At 40.5% G+C, this 21562-nt stretch overlaps 1 protein-coding gene across 3 annotated transcripts in view; it reads right to left on the minus strand.

Moving 5' to 3' along the window:
• Window positions 1–20403: 20403 nt before the first annotated feature.
• Window positions 20404–21562, minus strand: part of MDM1 (Mdm1 nuclear protein) — a 33501-nt gene continuing 32342 nt past the window's right edge. For all 3 annotated transcript variants that reach the window (XM_047742262.1, XM_047742263.1, XM_047742261.1), the window contains one exon: window positions 20404–21231. In XM_047742262.1, coding sequence (XP_047598218.1) covers window positions 21119–21231 — 113 coding nt within the window. In that variant the 3' untranslated portion in view covers window positions 20404–21118. The remainder of the gene's footprint in view (window positions 21232–21562) is intronic.

The following is a 21562-nucleotide window of genomic DNA, read 5'->3' on the forward strand; positions in this document are numbered from 1 at the left end:
CAGAGTGAGAAACATGTGCATGTACAGATTTCTTCTTAAAAGTCCCTCTGTGTTTAGAAATCTTGCCATCTTCCTTTTTCTGTTTCTGTTAAGGAGTAGAAAGAAATTTGCCCCTCAGGGTCCCAAATGAAGCTAAAGAGTTGTCAGTGCCTGCTCACAATTCTGCTCTGAGAGACGGTATTAAAGGAATCAGCATGCGCTATAATAACATTCCTTTGGAGTAACCGCCTTCTAGGCCAATAGAGAATCAGCCAAAAACAGTGGCCCTCCCTTGGATGTCCAGACCTCGAACCACTTCTCTCCTAATAGAATTCTCAATAATGGATGCAATGGACTGTCTTGTAAAGGAACAAACTCCTATCGATAGAATTTGGCATTGCTTATGTAGGACATAGGCTGCTGGATAATTTACATAGCCCATTTATGATCCTTACCAGCATTCCCCTCGGGGGCATGTTGCAGATGAGGAAAGAGCTGCAAAGGCTTTAGGAGCCCGTTACTTGACAGGGCAGCTGTGTCGTTCAGGTGTTCATAACAAGGCTCCCTCTCAGTGAAGCCTCCCCCAGCCACCTCGGCAACTGCCAACACTAATATATACATTCACTATTTTCTTTTTTTATTTGTCAACAATTGCGATGTAACCAATTGCCCCCGAAATGTCACAGCTGAAAACAACAGACATTTGTTATGTGATAAAATTTCTAAGTGTTTGGCTCTGGGTCACTCATGATGTAGTCGAGATGGCCACCATTGCGTTCCTAGGAAGGCTCGGCAAGGCCCAGATGATCCACTTCTAAGTAGGCTCATTCACATGGTTGCTGTTGGAAGCCTCGTGTCCCTACCACATGGGGTTCTCCAGACAACTGCTCACAGTAGGTTCTCTAACATCTCCCGCAGTGTCAGGTCTATCAGAGAGAGGTGGGAGTCACAGAGCCTTTCACGACCTCATCTCCAAAGTCACACACCATCACTTCTGACTGACTCTATTCATTTGAAATGAGCCACTAAGTCCAGTCTACACACAAGGAAAAGGAAATTAGGCTCAACCTCCCAAAGGGAGGAGTATCAAAGGACACATGAACATATTTAAAATCACTCCATCTTCCATGCTCTTTTCCTCCATGGCATTCATTACCAGCTGACAACACATTTTATTTCCTGGTTTATTGCCGGCCTTATACCACTGGAATATAACCTCTAAGGGAATTTTCTGTGTTTTATTTACTGTTGAACTCTCAAAACAATGCCTGGAATACAGTAAGCACTCGGTAAATATTTGATGAAAACAGGTTGTAAAGGAATGAATAAATGAAGCCAAATTGAAGAGACTGGCAGAGGACAGGCTGTGGAAGACCTGCTAGGCCATGTCACCATGTCAAGGAGTTTGGACTTTGCCCTAGAAACATGGGAAGCTATCAAAGAGTTGTAAGCAGGTCACGTCACATCTGGACGGTGCAGAGTGATTCTTGAATCTGCTGTGGCGTTTGAACCCCATGCCTCTGAGGTCCTTTCTGACTCAGAGTGTGGCCCAAATTGCCATGACCCAGTCCCCTTCAGCTTCACTGTTGGAGCTGGACCCACACCCAGAGTTCCGCTGACTGTTGAAGTAGTCTCACCATTTGGAAATTTCTTGCTATAACTAATTGACTTTTTAGCTTTCTGGCCAATTATTTTTGACTGACTTATAAAAAAAAGTCAAAGACTTTTACAACATAACCATATTGTTTTTCGAGGTTACAAAAACAGTTGGAGTCAGTAAAATTCACAGATATTGAATCTGGAAATAATGATTGCCTGCACATATATTCAGAAGAAGGAACAGTCATTCTTGAAAGAAATTACTGCTGTGGAAGACTATCAATTAAAGGAGAAAACAAATAATAGTGTCACATTCCACATGGCATTCAAGTAAAATGAAGACTCAGTAAGAGTCCGTTAGATGTTGTGAATATAAGGTAGTTGTTGGCATCTGTTAGAGCACTTTTGTGGGAGCAACTGAGGCAAGGATTTGGTTGCTATGAGTTGGGAAATAATTTGGGGTGGTAGAGGAATGGAGAGAAGGGAGACTAAACTGTTTTAGGAAACTTGGTCGTGCTCACCAGAAGGGAGAACAGTCATTCACTGTTGAAACGCATGTTCTGCAAGGGAGGGAATTTTCTTCTCTTGTGTTCATTGCTGCTTCCTCAGCATCTAGGAGAGCATCGAGGAGCACCTGACACGTACATGCTCAATACAAATCTGTTCCCAACAGTCCTGGTCTGACAGAGCTGGAGGCACCTTCAGGACCATGTGCCCCACCCCCGATTTTACAAAGAAGAAAACTGAGGCCAAAAAGACTGAACAACTTACCTATAGTCCCGAGGCTAGCTGGGAGCAGAATTATGGCTAGAAATCCCAAGACTCCTTCATCTTATTTCAGTTTTTTTTTTTTCTATACCAAAAACAGGAGAATATTTGCTATACCAAAAATAGGAGCCAAAAATAGGAGAATGGAAATGAGAGGGAGCAAAAATACTTGGCCTTGGGTACCTGGATGGTTCAATTGGTTAAGCATCTGCCTTTGGCTAAGATCACGATCTTAGGGTCCTAGGATCGAGTCCCTCATCAGGCTCCTTGCTCAGCGGGGAGGCTGCTTCTCCCTCTGCCTGCCACTCCCCCTGCTTGTGCTCTCTCTCTCTTGGAAAAAAAAAAGTATTTGGCTTCATTATTACAACAGGGATTTCAGCATATGGAGAGGTTGAAGAAAGCAAACTGCAAAACAGTGTGGATAGCATTTTGTAAAACTCCATTTTTGTAAAATAAGAACAATATAGCCAGCATACCCCTTTTTTAAAAATGGGGAGTACTAAACTGTTAAACTGGTTTTCTCTGCGGGGATTCCAAGGGACCTTCACTTTTAACCATACATATTTCTGCAGTGTTTGGATTTTATCTAAGGGTATACATGCCTTTTGTTAAGGGAAAATAAAAGAAATGCTTTTAATGCCTATGAGAAAAGTCTCTGTCAGAACAGTACAACTAACTAGGAGGTTGGTGGATCTTTGACCAAAATAGAAATCAAGTTTTGTGAGGACGTCTGTCACCGCTGCCAGAGCTCTCTCCAAACACTAGAGGGATCTAGAAGGAGAATGGGAGAAACTGGAGTGACTACGCAAAGTGGGAGAAAGAGAAGGCAGTGAAGACAGAGGGAGGAGTTCCCACTCTGGCAAGGGGGCCAAGGCATGTTAAAAACAAACCACAGGTAGTCTAGGAATTAATAACATGGGCACCTACTGAGAAGAGAATGACTCAGAGGTTTGCAGTATGAAGCAAAGAGGGTTTCCTGCCCACTCCTACATCTTGCTTGCTCACCTTCACACAAGCACGCACAGACAGCTGGGCCACGCTCCCGCTGTCTGCACAGCTTGTAAATGACCACACACGCCGAGCTAACTTCATTGAGGCTGCTCCAGGAGCCCATGAAGTGATGCGTGCAGAAAGTAAAGCACAGCTGTAGACTCGTAATGAGCTATTATCGTGGTGGCTGAATAAAAAGGCAATCCTCGTAATACCTACACCTTAGGGAAATGCACAGATTTATTTTATGTGCACATACACTCTCTCTTAATTAAACACCGTTGGATAGCATCGCTGGTTAGTGGGAAGTGCTGGCTGCACATGTATCCTGACTGAAGATGATGCTGGAAAGTCTCTGAAAAGGCGATTCTGCTTTTTGAGAACGTGGTGGACAAGAGATGATTTAGGGGGCTTGTTCGTCAAAGTTCACAGAGGCATTCTCTTTTCTTTTCTGGGCTGTAAAGCAATAGGATCTTTTGAAAAGTCAGTGGGCAGAAATCTGAAAGCTCCAAGAGACAGGCATCAAGCCCAAGACTTTCCACTTAGATACCACTTGGTAGGAATTAGTCCCTGAGCTGGCTTCTCGGTGCTCTTCCAAGGAGGTTCCTTTTCAGGAATTGTTTCAAACATCCAAGTAGAACAGGAGACCAACTCCCCGCTCAACCCCAACCCCACATACTCCTCATGCCCTCCACCCCCATCTGCATAAAGAGGAGGTGTAAAAGAGCATCACTCATCATCCACTCCAGGCCGGTAACTGCCCACTGCTGCTTCCCTTGCAAGGAGGTTAGTGAGGGAAGCAGGCTGGTGCTAGTTTATATTGATGTGTAAAAAGGCGAGACTTATACACACAATATAATTGGCAGGAGCAACTTTCTTTCCTCTTTAAAACACTAGGAGAAGGACGTCCTCTCTTCCTTAAAAGAAATATTATAAATCATTAAAATGTGCTATAAAGCATCAATAATTAAAACAGTGTGATACTACGAGCCAAACAGACAAATGGACCACTGGAAAAGAAAAGAAAGTCAGAATTAGAACCAAATGCCTACAGGGATTTAGTATATGACAATGGTAGCATCTTGAGTAAAAATGGACTATTTATTAAAATGTGCTGGGGCAACTGAGTAGTCACATTCAAAAAGACAAAGTTAGATTCATTACTAACATAACACTCATCAGAATATCACCAAATAAAAATTTAAACATGCATGGAAAACAGAAGAAACTATAAAATAAAGTAAGAAAAACAGAGGAATCCCTTTGTAGCGTCAGAGTAAGAAAGGCTAACTTGGCTCCAAATCCAGGAGTTATGGGAGAGAATAATGACGCACTCAACTCTATAACAAACAAAAGCCCTCTAAATGGCAAAATGATAGTAATAACAATGATGACAATAACAATACACCAAGGACAATGTCAAAAGATAAGTGACAAACTGGGAAAGATACTTGTCACTTATATCTCAAGCAACGTAATCTCCCCACTCTACTCCATATTTTTCACAGAAAGGAAACATAAGTGCCCTTAAACATATGAAAAGATCTCAACTTCAATCATAAAAAAACAACAACTATAAATCAGAACTTCATTAGGAAACCATTTCTCACCTATCAGATTGGCAAAAATCCAAGAATGTGATAACATACTCTATCGGCAGTGTGGTGGAAAGAGGATTTTATATGACTCTGGATGGAGAGTCCCATAACAGATGATTTGACAATAACCATCAAAAATTCATTTACCCTTTAACCTATCAGTCCCTCTTCTGGGAATTTATCCTGTAGATATAGGTGCATGGATTTTTATTTTATTTAATTAATTTATTTATTTAAAAGATTTTATTTATTCATTTGACAGACAGAGATCACAAGTAGGCAGAGAGAGAGAGAGGGAAGCAGGCTGCCTGCTGAGCAGAGAGCCCGATGCGGGGCTCAATCTCAGTACCCTGAGATCATGATCCGAGCCTACAGCAGAGGCTTTAACCCACTGAGCCACCCAGGCACCCCAGTGCATGGATTTTTTAAAAAATGTCATTTATACAGTCTTATTCATTGTAATGTTGTTTGTAATTATAAAATTCCAAAAATTTTAATATTCATTATGATTATCATAATGCCCTTAATGCCCATTAATGGAGACTAATTAGGTAAAATAGAGCTTAGCCACATAATGCCATACTATGTAAAAGTAAAGAGTAAAAAGTGAAACTTGCAGTGAGTAGTAAATAAGTCCTAGAGATTTAATTCACTATATAGTGAATAAAGATGAGAAAGCTGTATTATAATTATCAACTCGCTAAGAGACTAGATCTTAACTAATTCAACCACTAAAAAGAAATGACGTTATGTGGCAAGATAAAGATGCTATTTATTGCTACAATGGCAACCATATTATATTATAGAGATGTATCAAATCAACATATTCTACCTCTTAAATTTACACAATGTTATGTCAAATATATTTCAGTGAAAAATAAAAACATATAATAAAAAAAAGAGTAGGAAGTAGATCTTTTCCCCATGTTAACATAGAAACATTACCAGATGTAATATTGTGATATAATAAGAGATATATTACACTACATCAAAAACTAATGACATACTGTATGGTGACTGATATAATATAATAAGAAATTAAAAAATTAAAAATATATATTTTTTTGGTCCCTTATCCCTGGTATAGACTTCATAACACCCCTGTGACTGATTTCCTGAGTGATAAGGGTGATAGGACCATCTTTTTTATATTTGGTTTTTGTTCTTGCTTCTGGACACAAGAGCTTCTAAGCCCCTTAGAATCTCCAGACTGAAGTGCCTCTTTGAATGCTAAGGAGTAGACTCCTGGTGGGTCTGGTAGCTTCAGGATGGGTGCTGCTTACCTGTAAGCCAGATCAAGGGAGGATTAGATTATTGAAATGTTCAACCCCCTCCCCCAGACCTTCAGTGGGGAGAGAGGGGCTAGAGATTGTGAAATCCACCAACAGCCAAAAACTTAATCAGCTTACATAATAGAGCCTCCATAAAACTCAAAACAAAGGGGTATGGAGAACTTCTGGGTTGATGAATGTGTCTGTGTGCTGGGAGGGTTACCTACCCCAAACTCCATGGGGACAGAAGCTTCTGGACTCTGGACTCTTCCAGATCATGCCCTATATCCCCCTTTATTGGAATGTTCATTTCTCTTCTTTATAATAAACCATAACAATAAGCAAAGTGTTTCCCTGGGTTCTGGGAAACATTATAGCCAATCATGTAACCCGAGGAGGACAAAACAGCTACGAAAGTCACTCACCCAAAAGAGGGACTGGAGGCTGTCTTGTGCAGGCAGGAAAGCTGAACAAACCAGGACTCCACAGTCAAAGGATGCAGCTTGTAGATTCAGTCCAGAGCTTACTGTTTGCCTTTCCTGAAAATCAATGTACCATGGTGCTAAAAACTAAGAGCTCCAAAATCAGTTGATTTGGATGGAGCCCCAAGTATGCCATTTATACAGGATGTGAACTTGGCCAAGTTAGTTCATTTCTGTAAACCTGCTTTCTTATCTACAAAATGCAGGTGATAATGGGGAAGATTATCCACATGTGGGCACTTAGCACTGTGCCTGACACATAGTAAGGGCTTAGTAAATGGTAACCATTAGTCTTATTATTTGGCCTGTGTTAAAGGGGGCCTGTTTTTTTGTATCTCATGAAGCAAAATATCATGCAGAGTCATTGAAGTTTCGAAGGAGGTATACCAGATACTTTCACTATCTCTCTGTCATTTTATTTTTCATTTCAACTCATTTAAATTAAAGAGAGTAAGGCCCTCATTTGTACAGTTCCTACGAGCCAAGTGTGTAAAGCTATGGGCGTGAGTGTGGCAAGTCTTCCAAATGAACCCACTCTTTATGTTCTGGGTGTAGAGGGCTACCCCCTTACAGCAGGAAACAACCCACTTCTAGTGACTTAACCACGTGGGGGAGAAAATCTCAACTGTGGCTGGATCTTGGATCAAAGGCAGCAAATCCTTTAAAAGCAGTTAAATCATTTGTCTTCAGAAAACCTTTCGCATACAGAGTGCAAATAGCAGTTTGGTTTTTTTCCTGAGCTTTCTTGAGATGTTACTGACATGTAACATATGTAAATTTAAGGTGTACAATGTGACAGCTTGATATCTGTGTATATGATGATATAGGTGGAGAGTGAGGTTAGTCAACACCTCCATCCCCTCACATAATTATCTTTTTCTTTTAGTGATAACAGTTAGGATCTACTCTCTTAGCAACTTTCAAATATATAATATACTATTGACAACTGTACTCCTCATGCTTTATGTTCAATTCCCAGAACTCATTCATCTTGCAGCTGGAAGTTAGAACCCTTTGACCGATATCTCCCCATCTCCCCCACCCCCAGCCCCTGGCCACCATTCTTCTTCCTATGAGTTTGGCCTTTTTGGATTCCATACAAAACTGAGATCAGTTTGGGTATTTGTCCTTCTCCATCTGACTTACTTCACTTTGCATAATGCCCTCAGGGTCCATCCATGTCATTGCAAGTAACTGGATTTCATTATTTTTATGGCTAAATCGTATTCCACTATAAAATACATGTACTATATTTTCTTTATGGTTCATCTGTTGATGGACACTTAGATTGTTTCCATGTTTTGGCTTTTGTCAATAAAGCTGTAATAAACATGGGGTCTCAGAACCTCTTTGAGAGAATGTTTTCATCCTGGATTTTATGCCCAGAGGTGGGATTGCTGGGTTATATGGCAATTCTATTTTAATTTTTCTGAGGAAATGCAGTACTGCTTTCCGTAGTGGTTGCACCAGTTTACATTCCCAGAAACAGTGTGCGAGGGTTCCCTTTTCTCCACATCCTCACCCACACATGTCATCTCTTATCTTTTAGTAACAGCCATTCTGACAGATATGAGCAACTTAGCTTTAGCTGTTGTTTACCTTTGCCTGGTAACAGAAATATGTATGCCTATGAGGAGATCCAGTAATACTGAGCCACTACCCAGAGAAATCATTTCACTGCCACATCAGAGCAAGGGCGTTTATCTGTTACCTTCTGAGACATTGCAAGCTCTAAGGGGCTGGTGCTTATCTGGGAATCGCATTTAGGGAGTGAGATTATTCATGAAGAACATTTAACACAATGCTTACAGCTGCCACTCACAACTTGATAAATCTTTCAAATGGAGATAATAATAATTCTTACTCCACATGGTTATTGTGGTACGAAATGAATTAATATATGTAAAACACTAAGAATAGAAGAAGGGCATCATAAGCGTTTAAGGAGTATAAATGCTTAAGACAACAAAACCTCTTCCTACTGCTAGGACTATCATCCAATCCAGCTTAGGGGAAGAAAAAAGTTAATCAGGAATCAAAGACTAAATTAGTTTATTTATTTTTAAAGGTTTTATTGATTTATTTAAGAGAGAGAAAGAACAAGAAAGCGCATGAATGGGGTGGGGGTTGCAGGAAGTGGGAGAGAGAGAATTCCAAGCAGACTCTATCTACACAGAGTGCATAGCCTGATGTGGGACTCGATCTCAGGACCCTGAGATCATGATTGGAGCCAAAATCAAGAGTTGGCTGCTTAACCGACTGAGCTACCCAGGTGCCTCATGGAGTTAAAGATTTAATTTAACCCATAGTTTGAACCATGTGAATTGTTAATAGTTGATGACTGGGGACCTGCACACACGGCAATTTCTTAGGGTTCAACCTAATCATTTAATTAAAGTCTTTTTTGATTTAAACCTTGCTGACTCAGAGAAGCAAGTGGCACTTACCCCACTGCATCCCAATCTCCCATGTGATGTTATGGATTGCACTTTTAAGGACAAGTTCCTTAGACAGGGTGTTTCCTTCCAGGTCACCACTTTGGCATTTATGTAGCTGCCACTGGATGAAGAGCCTCGGGCTTTGCGGGACAACCAGCTGGACTTTCCTCACGTGGCTAAAGTATAACTATCTTAAACACCTAGTATAATTCTTTTTATCCAGCTCTGGTTAATTAGTGAAAACAAAGTAGTAGCAATGTAGAGTAAGATATTAAGATATCTGTTTTAAATAAAAACAAATACATGGGTCCACTGTAACCCCTTTCTTAGACTAAAGGGGCTGAACTGTTCTCTTTGCCTGTTTAGAATAAACCTTTTTTTCTTCTCTAAGGAAAATCTTTTCATTTTTGACTGATATTTCAGAAGTCAAAAAGGTTTTGTGTAGCTTCTCATGATTTTAAATTTTTTAAATTTCTTTATTTGAGAGGGAGAGAGAGAACAAGAGAACAAGCATGAGCAGGGAGAGGGAGAAGCAGGCTCTCCGCTGAGCAGGGAGCCTGATGTGGGGCTCGATCCCAGGAGCCTAGGATCATGACCTGAACCAAAAGCAGATGCTTAACTGACTGAGCCACCCAGATGCTCCAACTTCTTATGATCTTAAATTCAGAATCTCCTACAGTTCATTTGACTACCAAATTGTCACTGATCTGTCACTGAGAGAAGGCTGTGGGTGCTCCTTGTCCTTGCTCGAAGGCAGTGGACAGGATTATACCTGGTTTGGGAGTTAGAAGATCTGTATTTAGATTTCAACTCATTTTAGCCTCAGTTGTCATGCCAGCAGAAGGGAGACAATGCTATAAAATGGTTTAGAAACATGAATTAAATAATGTAGCCAAAGGACAAGTCACATAAAATGCATCAATTACTGTCATTTGCCTTCTAACAATAGCTAGAGCTTACGGAGCATTGGCTGTGTGCAGGTATTGAGGTAAGAATCCTGAATGGACCCACTCGTTTCATCCACGGAGGAACCAAACACAGGCTTAGAGGAATTCAGTAACTTGTCTAAGAGACATCAGCATGTCAAAGCTAAATCTGAACCCAGAAATTCTAACTATACAGTGTATATGCTTAACCACTGTACCACTCAGAGATTTTTTTTTCCAAAATATAAGTTGGTTAATACCATTTTGCTTTTACTATCAAATATTTACAACTTTCAGGGGCTCCTGGGTGGCTCAGTCAGCTAAGCGTCTAACTTCAGCTCAGGATGAAGTTCACATCAAGCTCCCTGCTCAGTGGAAGTCTGCTTTTCCCTCTCCCTCTGCCCCACTCATGCTCTCTCACTCTCTTACTCACTCTCTCTCTCTCAAATAAATAAATAAATCTTAAAAAAAATGTTTACAACTTTTACAATGAAAAACTTTGGAGAAGTGGTTCTCAGCTAGTGCATGCAGGCATATCCCAGGTGGTATTACAACTTTCTTAAGAGTTCAAGAGGTGAGAATACAGTTCAGGCTCCAAAATCAGGTGTGCAAAAAATAGTTGCCTTTACTTTCCTCTATAATGAGACTTAACTTTCTTCAAGTCCTATTCAGGTGTCCAGATAATTGCAGTCAAGAATCCCTCTTGCTTCTCCATTATATCTTGAATATCTCCATATTCTTGCTCACCAATGGGGGCAGAAAGGAAAGTAGTCCTCCACTGTTACCTGTCTACCTCTTATATCCTGAGATAGACATCTTCCTGCCTGATTGTTGATCATCACACCCACAGATAGGGCCCCATTTCAGTGACTTCTGAGCTCCTCTCAAAAGTATAGGACAGGGGCGCCTGGGTGGCTTAGTTGGTTAAGTGTCTAAATCCTGATTTCAGCTCGGGTTATGATCTCAGGTTGTGAGATCAAGCCCCGTGTTGAGTTCCATGCTGAGCGTGGAACCTGCTAAGATTCTCTATCTTGGGGAATGTGGGTAGCTCAGGTGGTTGAGTGTCTGATTTTGACTCAGGTCATGATTTCAGGGTCCTGGGATCATGCCCCACGTGAGGCTCCCTGCTCAGCAGGGAGTCTGGTTCTCCCTCTCCCTCTGAGCCTCCCCTTGCTCAAGCTCTCTCCCTCTCTCTCTCTCTCTCTCATTCTCTCTATCTTGTGAAAAAAATAAAATCCTTTTAAAAAGATTTTTAAAATCTTTAAAAATTTAAAGATTTAAAAATCTCCCCCTGCCCTTCCCCCTGCTCCCAAATGTGCTCACTCTTGCTCTCTCACTCTCTCTCTCTAAAACAAAACAAAACAAAAAAACAAAAGTCAGGACAAAGTTGAGTGCTCTTCCGTGCCCATCTGGGGTCATGGAAAATTGTGGGATACTGTCTTACAACCTTTCTGCTAAGATAAGTCACAGACAACACAGCAAAAGTCATTTGTACCTTTTGCCAGATATAGGTTAGATGTGTGATGGATTTCCAAAGGTTCGCCACTTTATCCAGGGAGTGAGGCAGAGGTCACCTTTATCCTCAATATTTCCCAAACCAGTGATGTGCTGGTAAACGTCTACCACCAGTTCTTCAAGGGGAAAAGTCTTGATTTGTCTCAGTTGCTGAGATCTGCGGCGTATCGATTCTCACCATGGCCGGTTCAAGCTCCCAGTGTGAGAACCCTGGAGGTAAAATTGGGCAGAGACGCCAGGACTGGCTCCCACAAGCAGGTGCAGTGGCTTCAGCATACATCGCCTCACCTGAACGGAAATGCCTGCTATCCTCACTCATTCAATCAGCTCAGGGCTCCGTCCAGGACCTCTCCTCAACAGTCCACCAACATCTGTTTGTCTCCTTCCCATTTCCAGCCCTAGTCTGGCCACTCTGGGTCTCCTGGAGGCTGGAAGCACTGGCTTTGCCTGACTACAAAGTCATCCAATGTTTATCCTTTGAAAACGAAACCCTAAAGCTTGACTTTTTTTTTTTTTAAGATTTTATTTATTTATTTGACAGCTAGAGATAGGCTGAGAGGCAGTCAGAGAGAGAGAGAGGAGGAGGCAGGCTCCCCACTGAGCAGAGAGCCCGACGCGGGGCTCGATCCCAGGACTCTGGGATCATGACCTGAGCCAAAGGGAGAGGCTTTAACCCACTGAGCCACCCAGGCACCCCTAAAGCTTGACTTTTATTTCACTGTTCAGTGACAACCTTTTACAGGTAATAACAACTTGCGTTCTTAGTGCCGAACTGGGAGAGAATAACAGTTGAGCAGAAAAAGACAGATTGGGGAATGGGGGGTAAGAACAATCTCTGTTTACTGTGTAGAAATAATAGCTTACTCAATTATAAAGAATTCACTCCCCCTCACCTCCCAAACCCCTACAGGCTCTGCCGGGCCAAGGATTATTCTTCAGTCATGAAGACGTGCCATGGGTTTCAGCGATTGCCCAGGATACAAACTTGGGTGCGCAAGAAACACAACCTCATTTATTTTCCTCTATAAGGAAAATGAACATTTTTAGGATGCCAATCTTGCCAATTTATTAACACTTAAAGTACATGGACTCTGTAACCCCACAATTTCATATTTTTGATATATGTCTATTATAGGCTGAATTGTGTCTGCCTCTCGCCCCCAATTTCATATGTTAAAGTTTTTACCTCTCAGGACCTCAGAACATGGCTATTTTTGGAGATAGGGTCTTTAAAGAGGTGAGTAAGGTAGGATGAAATCATCTGGGTGGGCCCTAACTCGGTAGGGTTGGAGATCAGGACACAGGGAGAAGATCACACACGTGAAGACTCAGGAAGAAAGTCCCTACAAGCCAAGGAGAGAGGCCTCAGAAGAAATCAGCAATGCCAATACCTTCATCTCAGACTTCCAGCCTCCAGGTGTGTGAGGAAATCAGTTCTGTTCTTGAAGCCACCGGGTCTGTGGTGCCATTTTACTGAGGCCCCAGCCAACTAATACGATTACCTAGAAAACAACTTGCACATTTTTACAAGACCAGTATTCGTGGAGCAGCGCTTGGACATTGAGCACTTGACTGCAGGGAATCAGAGATGACAGAGGACAAGGGAGCACAGTTCTGCGGCGGGCACTGAGTGAGCGTCCCCCCACCCCACCCAGCCCCAACCTCCAGAGCCCCTCTTGCTGATTTCCAGTGGAAGCACCTGTTCTCCTTGGCCTGAGGGCTTTACTGTTGCTTCCATGACCTGCCTGGTGTCAATGCCACTGACGTTCCTCACTGCCCTCTGCATCTCAGCACCCTTCCCACGGGGACTGAGGGGAGTTCCTGCCACCCTCCATGCTGAGCTACAAGCTCACAGAGTTCCCCCAGCTGCGCTAAGCTCCAGGTACTCAGCGTGGAAGCTGGTGTATAATACAGCCCCTTTACTGGATGTGCCTCTGTGTTTAATCTCCAGGGTAGGGGCATTGCTGTGGTTACAGTTTTCGATATGAAAAACATCCTCTCTTTTTTCTAACTTCTAAGTCCCATTCAGGTGGGTGGTAAAATGCCGTCAGGAGAGAGCAGGCTCGAGGTCCAGACAGAAAGTCGCCTGTGCGGGGTGGCACACCTGTCAGGGTTTGCCCGCCTAGCTGCCCCAACTTCTGTCTCACGAGCTAACTACAATTTCTTCAGCTACTAAGTTAAAATTATATTTATCCTTCCCAGTGTCTCTCATCTCCTTTAAAATAGAGCAATTTTAGGCAATAAGATAGAAAATGACTATCACAGTTACAATTCTTGAACCCTTAACTAGGCGCCTGCATTAAGTTGCTCCCCATGCATGAAATTATTTAATTTCCACAAGAACCATTAGAGACCACGTATTATTATCCCTATTATTATTATTACCCCTGTTTATGATCCGTATTTAGCATACTATCAACTAGAACTCAGAGAAATTAGGTAACTGACCCAGTATCACACAACTAGCAAGAGGTAGAACCAAGATTCAAGCATCTTTTGTCAGATCCAAGAGTGAAAGCTCTGTTTAAAATGAACACTGGGGGAGCCTGGGTGGCTCAGTGGGTTAAAGCCTCTGCCTTTGGCTCAGGTAGTGATCTCAGGGTCCTGGGATCAAGCCCCACGTCAGGCTCTCTGCTCAGCGGGAGCCTGCTTCCCTCTCTCTCTGCCTGCCTCTCTGCCTACTTATGATCTGTCTGTCAAATAAATAAATAAAATCTTTAAAAAAATGAACACTGATAGGTGTTTCTTTTTTCTAGCTCCTTTGTTGTCTTTTTTTAAAAGATTTTATTTATTATTTGAGAGAGAGAGAGAGAAGTCAAGAGTAGGGGGGAGAGGGAGAAGCAGGCTCTCCACTGAGCAGGGGATCATGGCATCATGAGCTGAGGCAAAGGTGGACCCTTAACAGACTGAGCCACACAGGGGCCCCCAGTTTCTTTGTTGTCTTAAGATTGTTAAAGAAAATCTATCACAGGAACACTTGTGGAGATTGATTCATTCCTCCAGAGAAAAATATGTTAACATACATTAACACATTGGACCAAATTTGTATCATTGCCATGTCTGGATAGGAGATGTCTTGCAGAGGGCGAGGAAAAGGTGCATTCTCTAGAAGCAATGCCTTGGACCATGGAAAATCAGAAGGCAAAGACAGACAAGAATCTGCTGTTCTTTAAAGCAGATTGGTCTGGCAGAGGGAAAGCCATACAGGATTTGTTATATTTTTATTTTACTCTGTGTGAACAAAAAAGAAAGGCAGGAAATGACATGTAACAGTGTGTTGGTGTTATTAACACACACGCAAACATACTCTTGCACACACACAAACCACACATGCCATATCTGACTGTAACTTAGATGGATATTTTTGCTATTAGCAACTAGGAAAGAGAGTTTAACAAAGGGAATCTGTCACAGGAAAAATGAAGTCTTGCTGGCTGGCTATGCTGCCCTTATGAGAGAAGAAAGTGTCCATAAATTTGAAAATTTGAAAATCCATATAACATGAGTTATATGGAATTATTCCTTATATGGAATTAACAAAAACCAAAAAGCCAAATGTCTAATAGATGATTTTGTAAAGTGCAGTTCTAATGTGTTTAAATGGATTATTACCTAAAGAGACACTGAGATTAAGGTGTGTGATATGTGTAATTTTTGCATGCATTTGAATGAATGAATGAGTGAATATATTCATTGAATTTGTAAACTAGGGAAGGTTGATATTTTTCTAGAATCTTCTCCAATCAAAAGTATTCAGCTTCTACATTTTATTTTTATTATGTTATTATTTAAGTAGTGAATAAAGAACTATACATGTTGAATATTAGTCTCTAGTACTCTGTGTTTTTATATTTCTTCAAATTATAAAAACAAATCTGAATGAAATGTCTTTTCTTGGTCCCCACATTTTGATTCTGAATGATGAAAGAAAGTGACAACTTCTTAGATCATTGATCCACGATATTTTTAAAGTCTTAGCAGCAGATGGGGAGACAAACCATGAGAGACTGTGGACTATGAGAAACAAACTAAGGGTTTTGCGTGAGGTCTGGGGGTGAGCATAGTGGTGGGTATTATGGAGGGCACATATTGCATGGAGCAGTGGGTGTGGTCATAAACAATGAACTTTGGAACTTTGAAAAAAAATAAAATAAAATTCAAAAATAAAATAAAATAACCAGAATCATACACTAAAGAGAATCACACATAAATATTAGTGAATGGATGTGTGTGTAAGCATGCATTTTAAGTTCAAATAAAATGTTTAAAGTAAAAAAAATAAAAAATAAAGTCTTAGCAGCTATACTTCATGTAGCAATTAATTTAAATGATCAGGCTAGGGTGCTGGTAGTACCAGGTTATGCTAATTTGCAAGGCATTTTAGGTTTCTTTTTTAAAATTTTTTATTTAAATTTAATTAGCCATGATATAGTACATCGTTAGTCTTTGATATAATGTTCAATGATGTGGGAGGCCACGGTAAGGCTTGAGACAAGAACCAAACCAGGCCCTGACTTGTGCCTCCTTTAAACGCTGAATAGCCGAACAAAAGGGTTAGGTCAATAAAGTCGAGTAGCACTGAGAAAGGGTCTGTGCTATGTGTTGTGCGCTCGCCTACGTGACTTCCCACACATTTGCTAGTCAGATAGAGACGATTTGGTCGGGGTCAGAAATTCTTGGCTGGTCCTTGCTGTCCTTGCACGGGCTATAGACTACATCACTGTAAGACTGTGCTGTGCTTGCATAAACTATGTCTTGAGTGGCCTTGAAGTCAGTACATCTGGCACTAGAGGGTCTGCTACTGATGCTTGGGAAATAGATAATGGGAAAGCTTGAAGGGTTTTCTGTGCATGTTGCAAACTCTTTAGTAATCAGCTGAAAATAGATACTTTCTTATGATTGTTTCTGTTAGCTATATAATGCCTAGCTGCCTTGAATAAAATTGGCACTATTGGACATCCTCCTTGGTGCTCCTCCTGCCCCCATCTCTTTGTCTCTTAATTTCTTTTCAGCATCCTCTTACCCTCTCGACCCTGGTCGATTTGTCGCACCGGCCGAGACACAATGATTCATTAGTTGACTATAACACTCAGTGTTCATCACATGTGTCCTCTTTAATTCCTGTCACCCAGTTACCCCATCCCCCCACCCACCTCCCTTTCCTCAACCCTCAGTTTGTTTCCCTGAGTCAAGAGTCATGATCACATGGTTTGTCTCCCTCTCTGATTTCTTCCCATTCCATTTTCTCTCCCTTCCCCTCTTGTCCTCTGCACTATTCCTTATGTTCCACATATGAGTGAAACCATATGATAATTGTTTCTCTTATTGACTTATTTCACTTAGCATAATCCCCTCCATTGCCATCCAAGTCGATGTAACTGGTAAATAGTCATCCTTTCTGACGGCTGAGGAATATTCCGTTATATTTATGAACCACATCTTCTTTATCTGGTTTCATCTTCACAAAATTACAAGTCATGCCTAATAACGTTAATGGTTCTTTACGGAACAAAAGAGTGTTGTCATACAAACCTACTTTCAATTTTCTTTGATTTGTCCAGAACCTTAACTATTTTGACCTAATTTTTTAAGAGAAACATCAAATGCTAAGGTACTCATTGTGGGCAAAGTCTAAGTGACATGTCCAAACTCTGACTGTAATTGAATTTGTAAGTGTAAAACTTCTACATATTCCCAGAATGTGTGCCATTTAAGTTAATTTATATTTTCTTCTTGAAATACAAAACTTTGAGTTTTATATCATCAATCTCTTAAAATAAAAAATAACTTGTAGCAAACATAGGAAATATTTGGTATTGTTGGGTATATTCATTTAGAGAGCAACCTCACCTATCTTTCCTCTCATTAGTAAGTATGGTGGGTCCTTTACCTCCACATTGCCTGACTTGTTCCTGATAACATCTCCAATTCATGGTTACATCAATACAGTTTGCCTATCTCAGGTAATTGATTCCACCTTCTAGAGTTGCTGAGTCACAAGACTGTAGTCAGTCTTTTTTGCTTTACCACATAACGGAAACAGACAAATCATTTCACCACCCCTGCCCCATACTGCCTCTGTGTGAGCTCAATGTAGGTCATCACAGATAAGGCTTTGATGCCAGATGCCACAATTTTTTAAAAAAAAATTATTTATTCATTTGACAGAGAGAGAGAGAGAGAACGAGCACAAGCAGGGGGAGCAGTAGAGGGAGAGGGAGAAGCAGGCTCCTCGCTGAGCAGGGAGCCAATGCCGGGCTTTGGGATCATGACCTGAAGGACCCTGGGATCATGACCTGAGCCGAAAGCAAACACTTACCCAACTGAGCTACCCAAATGACCCAAGGTCATTTGCCACAATTTTAAGATACACTGCCTCCTGCTTTCTAGATTTAAACTTAGCCTCTCTAAAACATGATCTCCACACCCCCCCATTATTTTAATGAAAATTTGCCTTTAACACAATAGAACATTTTGAGCAACTGAATAGGGTATATGAAACACCTTTAGAGACCTTAAGCCATGGAATCTTAAATCTTGCAGATGAGTAACACAGAGTCAAAGAAGTTTAACCAGCTTGCTCAAGGTAGAGTTGAAATTTGACCATAGGTTACTATAGCCCCAAAGCCAGTAGCTCCTCAACTACCTGAATATCAGAATCATTTGGAAGATTATACACAGACACCCGGGCCCCATTTCTGGGCAGTACCATGGGTGGATCATGGAGAGTCTCCCTCTGCAATCTATTATCTGCTATTTGTAGCTTATTTTTATTCTTAAGGTGAACTTCAGCCAAGAAAGGAAACTAAACCAATGTATTTTTTTTATTCAAGTATAATTAACATACAGTGTCATATTAGTTTCAGGTGTACAATATAATAGTTTAAAAATTCGGTACATTTCTCAGTGCTCATCCTGATAAGTGTGCTCTTAATTCCCCTTTATCTCTTCCACCTTTCACCAGATCTGCCTCCCCTGCCCCCCGACCCCCACCACCTCCCCTCAGGCAACCACCCATTTGTTCTCTGTATTTAAGAGTCTGGGTTTTTTGTTGTTGTTATCTTTTTTCCCTGTTTGTTCATTTGTTTCTTGAATTCCACATATGAGTGAAATCATGTGCTATTTGTCTTTGTAAACTAGGGAAGATGCAAATGGTTTAGAGCAGCTTCTCTTGGGCTGCCTCTTCTCCTTTCTGAAGTGGACTGTTTTCTACCACAAATGATATAAAAAGAAAATCAGAGACTGGTGTAGTGGTCACATTGCTGGGCTTGAATCCGCCTCTGGTGGGTAAGTGGGGAGGAAGCCGATTTCTATGGTATAAATCCTCCCACCATGGCCAATTTCAAACGACTGAGGGTTTAACAACCAAAGGCAAGTTCTCATTTTTCACTCAACTTCCAAGGACACACTGGGTCTGGAGCAAAATGAAGCCATGGATGGGGCTAGTGGATGGCTCATTTCAGGGAAGAGAAGTAAAGACGGTCTTGGGGATGACTACTGTCCCTCTCACTTGCCATATAGCAGTAGTGCTATGGGAGAGCTGCCCTCTGCTTGAGGGAGGCTGCTGCCCTCTGGGAGGTGGGAGGGGGGAATGAAATATGAAGTAGTGTTATAGGAAGCTTGCCTCTCAACCTGAGAGGAAGAAAAGTGGCTGATCTTTCTATACCTCTACTCACCCCTGGAGAAAGACCCAAAAGGTCAAATCAGAGTGCAAGTTCAACATTAGCAAGATACTCCCAGCCTGCTTTTAACCCACGAGTAACAGGGGCAGGCTGGCGGAACACAACCCTAACTAGTCCGATGACAGACACTGTTCTTTTGCCTGGAATAGCCTTTGCACAGCTGACTCATCTTGGGAAAGTGAGTGATGATGGCAGTTTGACAAAAACTGGGCCCTGAGCACGCTAACATGACTAATATCACCTCACCTAAAAGTACCAAAAACATATTCCAAAACCAAATGTAAATGATTCTAGGATCAGTTTCCATTTTAGATTATTTGTTCCTTCGGCAAAATTCCAGATGTCAGGATAACTATTTTTTGGGTGTCAACAACTACAACAAAGGTAAATAATCCATCCTATTTTTAAGTCCGTGAGATGTAAGCAAATATTTGTATGTCATTATTTATAACCTCATAATGTAAGATCTTTAACAAACTTACTGTGAATCAATGATTTGCAAAAGCACTTTTGACCAAATTAAGCACTTCCAAATAGACTTTTCATTTTTTTTTTAAATATTTTATTTATTTATTTGACAGACAGAGATCTACAAGTAGGCAGAGAGGCAGGGAGAGAGAGAGAGGAGGAAGCAGGCTCCCCGCTGAGCAGAGAGCCCGACGCGTGGCTTGATCCCAGGACTCTGGGATCATGACCTGAGCCGAAGGCAGAGGCTTTAACCCACTGAGCCACCCAGGCGCCCCCTTTTCATTTGTTTTCTAACCAGCAGGCATGAATATTTTATATATTTTATCATCAGTACCTTCTGTGCCTTCTTGTAAATATCACATGTAATATTTATGAAATTCATTTTTTCAGGAAATTAGATTTATGATTTGCAAGATGAAATAAGGAGTAAGATAACATGTCCTATGAATAAAGAATAGTCAAAAAGTATGAGTTAAATTTTTGAAAATAAGTCTGCCTTGGAAATGCTGTATTTTTTCTATATTCATACAAAATTATTGTGGATTCAAGTTTTGTTGCATCTGGACAGCTGCACAAGAAGCAGAACATTTAGTTAACCTGTTAGGAGTAAAATGTTTCTAAAAGATAATTATTTATTACATGTAGTAACTTGAAGCTAATAACTTGAAACACTTCAAAGAACAGAACTGAAATACTTGATAATTTTTATTTCAAAATGTCTACAAAGTTTTGACTCTCCATTATACAAATAATTTTTCAAAATTGAGACATTATTCAAATGTAAGCCAAAGTCCTTATACAAATAGAATACACAGAAAGATCAAAAATATACATATTCTCTCAGTAAATTGTTACATAAATAAGAAAAATATATACAGCTCGTGTTTTCAATTTAAAGAACAATTGTCTTAACACTGCAACCACATATAGAAGGTATTAAAATTAAAAGAAATACTACAGTAAAAGATACAGGAACAACAAATTCATCATATGACATCTACAAATCATAAAGATATACATAACCAATCTTCAAGGAATACATACTTCACACTTGGATCTTAATTTTTATTTCACTTTGTTCATTTTTTAGAATAGTCTGTAGATAGGTAAAATTCACAGTTCTACCAGCTATCCTTGATACAAAACTTATGGCACGTGAAGAAATCTACGTCTTTGTACTTTGGGATAGGTGTCAAAAGAATTAAGTTGAATTTGTATGAACCTGTGTTAAAATTTTCCAAGTAAACTGAATTGGTTATTGAAAAGTCAACCAATTCTTTTTAAGTAGGAAATGGGAAAAAATCCAAACACTTGAAAAGTCTCAACATAGTAAAGCAATAAAAAAAAAATTATGCCATTGGTTTCCTAGATTGTTAAGCAACTGAGCTAGATACACATTTAATTATGTTTTGCCCCAGAAATTCTCCTTCCTTTTCTGAGCCCGTGCCAGAGTCTGAAAAGCCCGGAGACTAGAAGCCGCAGACCGAGCAGAGATCTCAGATAATCTGTCCTCATCTGCAATGAAAAAAGTATAATCATTGTAGAAAATACCTCTAATAAATATATTTTATAACAGTAACAGAAAATTAAAGGCACCAAACTCTATAATGTCAATATTGAATCTGTCAGAAAAAAATTATTAAAATATAAGATATTAACATTTTCAGGATAGTTCACTGTAAAATCCCGTTTACCATATTTAGAAATCAAATATTTTAATGTTAAATGAGCATTCTGTTTCCTGCCTGAAATCCCACAATGTCGTTACCTGAAACACATGGCCTGTGATTTCAGTATTACTTGGAAACAATTCATCATCATACTGTCTTGTCCTACTTTAAAAAGC

The sequence above is a fragment of the Lutra lutra genome, chromosome 8 (assembly GCF_902655055.1).
Source record: "Lutra lutra chromosome 8, mLutLut1.2, whole genome shotgun sequence".
Classification (NCBI taxonomy): Eukaryota; Metazoa; Chordata; class Mammalia; order Carnivora; family Mustelidae; genus Lutra; species Lutra lutra.